This window comes from Asterias rubens, chromosome 20, assembly GCF_902459465.1.
Source record: "Asterias rubens chromosome 20, eAstRub1.3, whole genome shotgun sequence".
Classification (NCBI taxonomy): domain Eukaryota; kingdom Metazoa; phylum Echinodermata; class Asteroidea; order Forcipulatida; family Asteriidae; genus Asterias; species Asterias rubens.
Window position 1 is genome coordinate 7,783,270 of NC_047081.1, and position 4,676 is coordinate 7,787,945.

Below are 4,676 nucleotides of genomic sequence, written 5' to 3' on the forward strand. Positions count from 1 at the left end.
TATACAGTCAACCCTCTTACTGTTTGACCATTCAAATATTATCCACTGTGATTTTTGAATGATAAACTGTTCAAGCCTGCCTTGTGGTGAATGCATCTACACAGTACACAGTCAACCCTCTTACTGTTTGACTTTTTAATATTAACCACTATGGTTTTGAATGATAAACTATTCCAGGCTGCAATGATATCATGTGTTGAATGCATGTACACAGTACACAGTCAACCCACTTACTAGCTGACCATTTAATATCATCCAATGCTGTTTTGCATGATAAACTATGCTCGCTTGCAATACGGTATCATGTGGTGAAAGCATTAACACAGTACACAGTCAACCCTCTAACTGTCATCCACTGTGGTTTTGAATGATAAACTATTCCAGGCTGCAATGATATCATGTGTTGAATGCATGTACACTGTACACAGTACACAGTCAACCCACTTACTGGCTGACCATTTAATATCAGCCAATGCTGTTTTGCATGATAAACTATGCTCGCTTGCAATACGGTATCATGTGGTGAAAGCATTAACACAGTACACAGTCAACCCTCCAACTGTTTGACCATTCAGTATCATCCACTGTGGTTTTGAATTATAAACTATGCCAGCCTGCAATTATGATATCAATATATGTGAATTGATCTACACAGTACACAGTTGCCAGCTAATGTAAACATTGTTCATCACTGAAAAAAGTGTACCATGCAGGTTTTTTGGTTTGTTTTTTTCACTATTTACTCATTATAGTCCTTCGATGTAATAAGATTTGTATATTTAATTTATATTTAGTTGAATTTATTTAAAGGTACCGTCCCTATAAAATTTGTCTTCATTCAACTTTTGGTTTGAAATAATTGAGGCAAAGTAGGAGGGTTTGTACGCCTTTAAACTTAGGCACGTGACTTATTGCCAACTTAATTAAGGTAATGTGTCACAATCATGAGATGGAATAAGGTCACAATGTTGAATGTATGTATTAAACTCTTTTAAAAGGTGCCATTTGTTTATCGTGTTTAATTTCAGGTGTACTTATTTATGCATTCTCTCAAAATTGCTAAGAGTTGGTCAATAAAAATATTCGCCCATTTACAATTTTTACCGTGATTTGTGGATTTATTTATTTATTTTAACAGGAGATATTAATTGTCCATGGCTCAAACTTTCCCGCTTGTGTTGAGATCTTTGGAATCATCCCACGAAACTTAATTTCAAGTTATGCGTTTTTCACAATAAGCGCAATTTTACGGGTCACAAATTAACCAAAGCATGTGACCTGCGCGTGGCATTCAAATTCATTGGCATTAAAAGCTGACTGAAACCTTTAAAGTTTTCCGTAAACATTTTCACGGGCGTAATGCGTCATGTAAATATTTAAATTTTGTAAATAAAATAATGTTTGACTTGTCAATATTTAAATTTTGTAAATAACATTAGGTTTTGTGCATACAATAACAAATAGATTTACATCATGTTTGGAGAGATTGTTGAACCGACATCAGTTTTTTCTGAGCCTCGTGCAAAAGTCTTTCGGCTGACATGGTCCGCGGTTGTTCCGGATTTATCCCGGAAAATTGACCGGGGGATTGGACCCCTGGCTGCCCCATGGGGTACAGCCCCAAATTCGGCACTGAACTGCGCTTTTCTTGTTCACCTCTGCTTTTAGTCCTGAAGTCAGTGGTGGATTTCCTTCGGTTTGAGTTGTATTTTAACTGATCGAGTTTTTGGTCTTCCTCGCGAAGCATTGTTAATAGAGTGTTTTCACGATGTTCCACTTTAGGCGCGGATGATTTTCTTCTCTTTTTGGCACTTTTCGGGACCGGTGTGCCAGAGGATGGTGCTGCGCCGAGTTGAGCTAACAAACGACTAAGTTCGTCTTCTTCGGTTAGGGGTACTTTTCCGTTGGTGTTACTGGTGTCCGGGCGAGATTCTTGACCGTCCTCGGCGGGTTCTTCTCTACCGGGCTCAGGTGGCTCCTGCCCCGTCTCAATCAATGACAACAACCCGGTGAGGTCAATGTCTGGTGGGGGTGGAGATGGAGTCCGGGGTTTAGATTTCCTCTCCACTTCTCGTTCGCGTTCTCGCTCGTCTTCGTCTTGCCGCCGCCTCTCCCTCTCAGTCCTTTTCTCTTCCTTTGCCCTCCTCTTTTTCCTCTTGATCCTTCTTTGTTCCGCGCTGTAAAAATTATCGTCGGAATCCGAGTCTTCGAATTCGTCTTCGGGAACTTTCGGGCGTCGTCTTTCTGCTTCCAACGCTGCGTCAAGTTTCTCGACAATGTGTAATGGTTCATTGTTATTGATTGTTTGCTGGACTTGATGACCACTTGGGGTGTACGAGTTCGCGCCTGTTGTGGGTTGAGTATAACTTATCTGGTTGGCTCGTTGTTGAACCAATGGCTGCTGTTGTTGGATTGACATGGCTTGTTGGACAGGTTGTGGCTGCTGCTGTTGGTAGACCATGTTTTGCTGTTGGGGAAACATTGGGTTATTAACCGGTGGCATGGACATATTGAACTGTGGGAAAGCGCCCGGATAGCCGCCCGGGTATCCACCGTAGCCCGGCATCATTTGAGGGGGATACATGTACGGATTGGGTTGGCCGTAAAACGGCTGCGGAGGCTGGAACATCGGATATGGGACCACCTGAGGGGAGAGTCCGGTGTACGCAATGTTGGGAGGTACTCCTTGGGGCTGCTGGGGTATTTGAGGCTGCTGTGGCTGCTGTGGTGATTGAGGCTGCTCTGGTTGTATCTCCTTGGGTTGTGTTTGTTCTGGTTCGTCGGTTGTTGAGACGTTCCCTCTTAGGGCTTCGATTAGCGTCCTCTGGAATGACCCGTCATTTGCACTTGTGTTGATGATAACAACTGGTCGGTTTGAGGCGGTGGACGTTTCTTGTTTCGGTTCGGGAGGGGGTGGTGGGGGTGGGGGCGTTGGCGATTTAACTACCGGTGGTGGAGGGGTTGGTGGCTTGACAGTGACCACCGGTTCATTCTTAGGACTGTTGCCCGTCTCTGAGGAAGGCTGAAGTGACACCCTACTCCGGTTGAGACTGACTCTTGACGCCCTCATTGACTCGTCATCATCTGATTTCTTGCGTCCGAAGAGCCCCTTCAAGAAGCCCTTCTTGGCTTTCTCTTCTTGAGAGTCCGAGCCGATACTCTGGAGGCTTGTGCGAGAAGCCCGGACTGCCGGTGCTAGCGTCGTCTTGCGTCTGCCAAATAGAGAGCCGAGGATCCCCCTCGCCTTCTCCTTGTCCTCTTCGGTCATTTCATCATCTTGTGGAGGAGGTTCAGGTGTCTTGATCTTCTCTTCCTCTTTGACTTCCTCTTTGACTTCCTCCTTGATGCTGACAAGACTCTTTCGCTCAGCTCCTTCCTCCTCCGCTATAGCTGGAGACTCTGGCTTTGGTTCTGGTGTTTTTTCCTCCTCTTCTTCCTTCTTCGGTTCCGTTTCGGCCTCCGGTTCCTTGGGTTCGGGTGAGGGACTTTTAGGCGGTGGAGGGGGTGGAGGTGGGACCTCTTCTTCTTCGTCCTTCTTTTCTTCTTCTTCGTCCTTCTTTTCTTCTTCTTCGCCCTTCTTTTCTTCTTCATCCTCCTGTTTAGCTGCCTCCTCTTCGCCTTCTTTCTTCTCCTCAGGTTTTTCCTCTTCTTCCCTTTCTTCCTCTTTCTTCTCAGGTTCCGGTTCGGGTTCAGGCTCTTCTTGTTTCTTTTTCCCGAAGAAGGATCGCATGAAAATGCTCGCTCTGACTGCCGCTCCGAATTTCTTCTTTTTAACTGGTTGGGGTTCTGGTACAGGTTGTTCTTGAGGTTCCTCTTTCTGTTCGTCCTTCTTTGGTTCTTCCTCCTTCGGTTCTTCCTTCTTCGGTTCTTCCTCTTTTACGTTTGGTTCTTCTGGTGGCGGTTTTTCCTTGGGCTCTGCATGGTTAGACTGAGCAGTTATTGGACGTTTGGATTGCGATGTCTCCGGTCTCAGAGACTGTGACGTCACGGGGCGCAGTGACTGTCTAGATTGCACTCTTGAAGGACCTGCGTTGTAAGCAGGTCTCCCCCTTCCTCTACCACGCCCTCTTGCGGATGGTGCCTTGCTCGTTGCAGCCGAAGCCAACCTGCTCTCGCTCCCCTCATCGATGTTTTCTAGCGGCTCCGGTCTGCTGTCTTGACGCCGTTGTTGAACCGCAGCCGATGGTGGTGCTCTCCTCTGTCCACCTCCTCGACCTCTACCTCTCCCGCGACCTCTTCCCTGGGCTGCTCTCTTTCTTTCTTCGATAATTTTGGCTCTTCGAACAGATTCTTCCCGTCTCTTCCTCTCTTTAATGAGGTCTTCATCTTCTCCTTCGTCTACAGCCGAGCTGCCCGAACTGTAGCTGAAAGAGACGGCCTGCGCATAGTCGATCTTTCCCATGGCGTTTCCAGGACAATTCGTTTTCACGAACCCTGAAAGAAAAATATCACAAAGTGAAAAAATAATTAGTAATATTATACCCTTTTGTTATTGTTGTATACATTTCTGTAATGAGATCAATGATGCCTATAATGTGACCTTATTTACTGAATACGTAGCTTCAAAGAGACAGAGGGATGTTTGCAATAATAATGTGGACCAGAAACACCGAGGTTAACCCCCTACTTTTCCACGCATGTTCCGTGTTCTTTTGTGCTGTACCAATCCTAGTAAT

General features: G+C 45.6%; 1 protein-coding gene across 1 annotated transcript; it reads right to left on the reverse strand.

Annotated features, from left to right (window-relative positions):
• Positions 1–1,471: 1,471 nt before the first annotated feature.
• Positions 1,472–4,402, reverse strand: LOC117303987 (histone-lysine N-methyltransferase 2B-like). Its single transcript, XM_033788458.1, has one exon. It carries the CDS (start codon positions 4,400–4,402, stop codon positions 1,472–1,474), a length of 2,931 nt encoding a protein of 976 aa, XP_033644349.1.
• Positions 4,403–4,676: the final 274 nt, after the last annotated feature.

Excerpts from the sequence above, each read along its gene's own strand:
- LOC117303987 (XM_033788458.1), bottom strand. The coding sequence starts at position 4,402 with ATGGGAAAGATCGACTATGCGCAGGCCGTCTCTTTCAGCTACAGTTCG.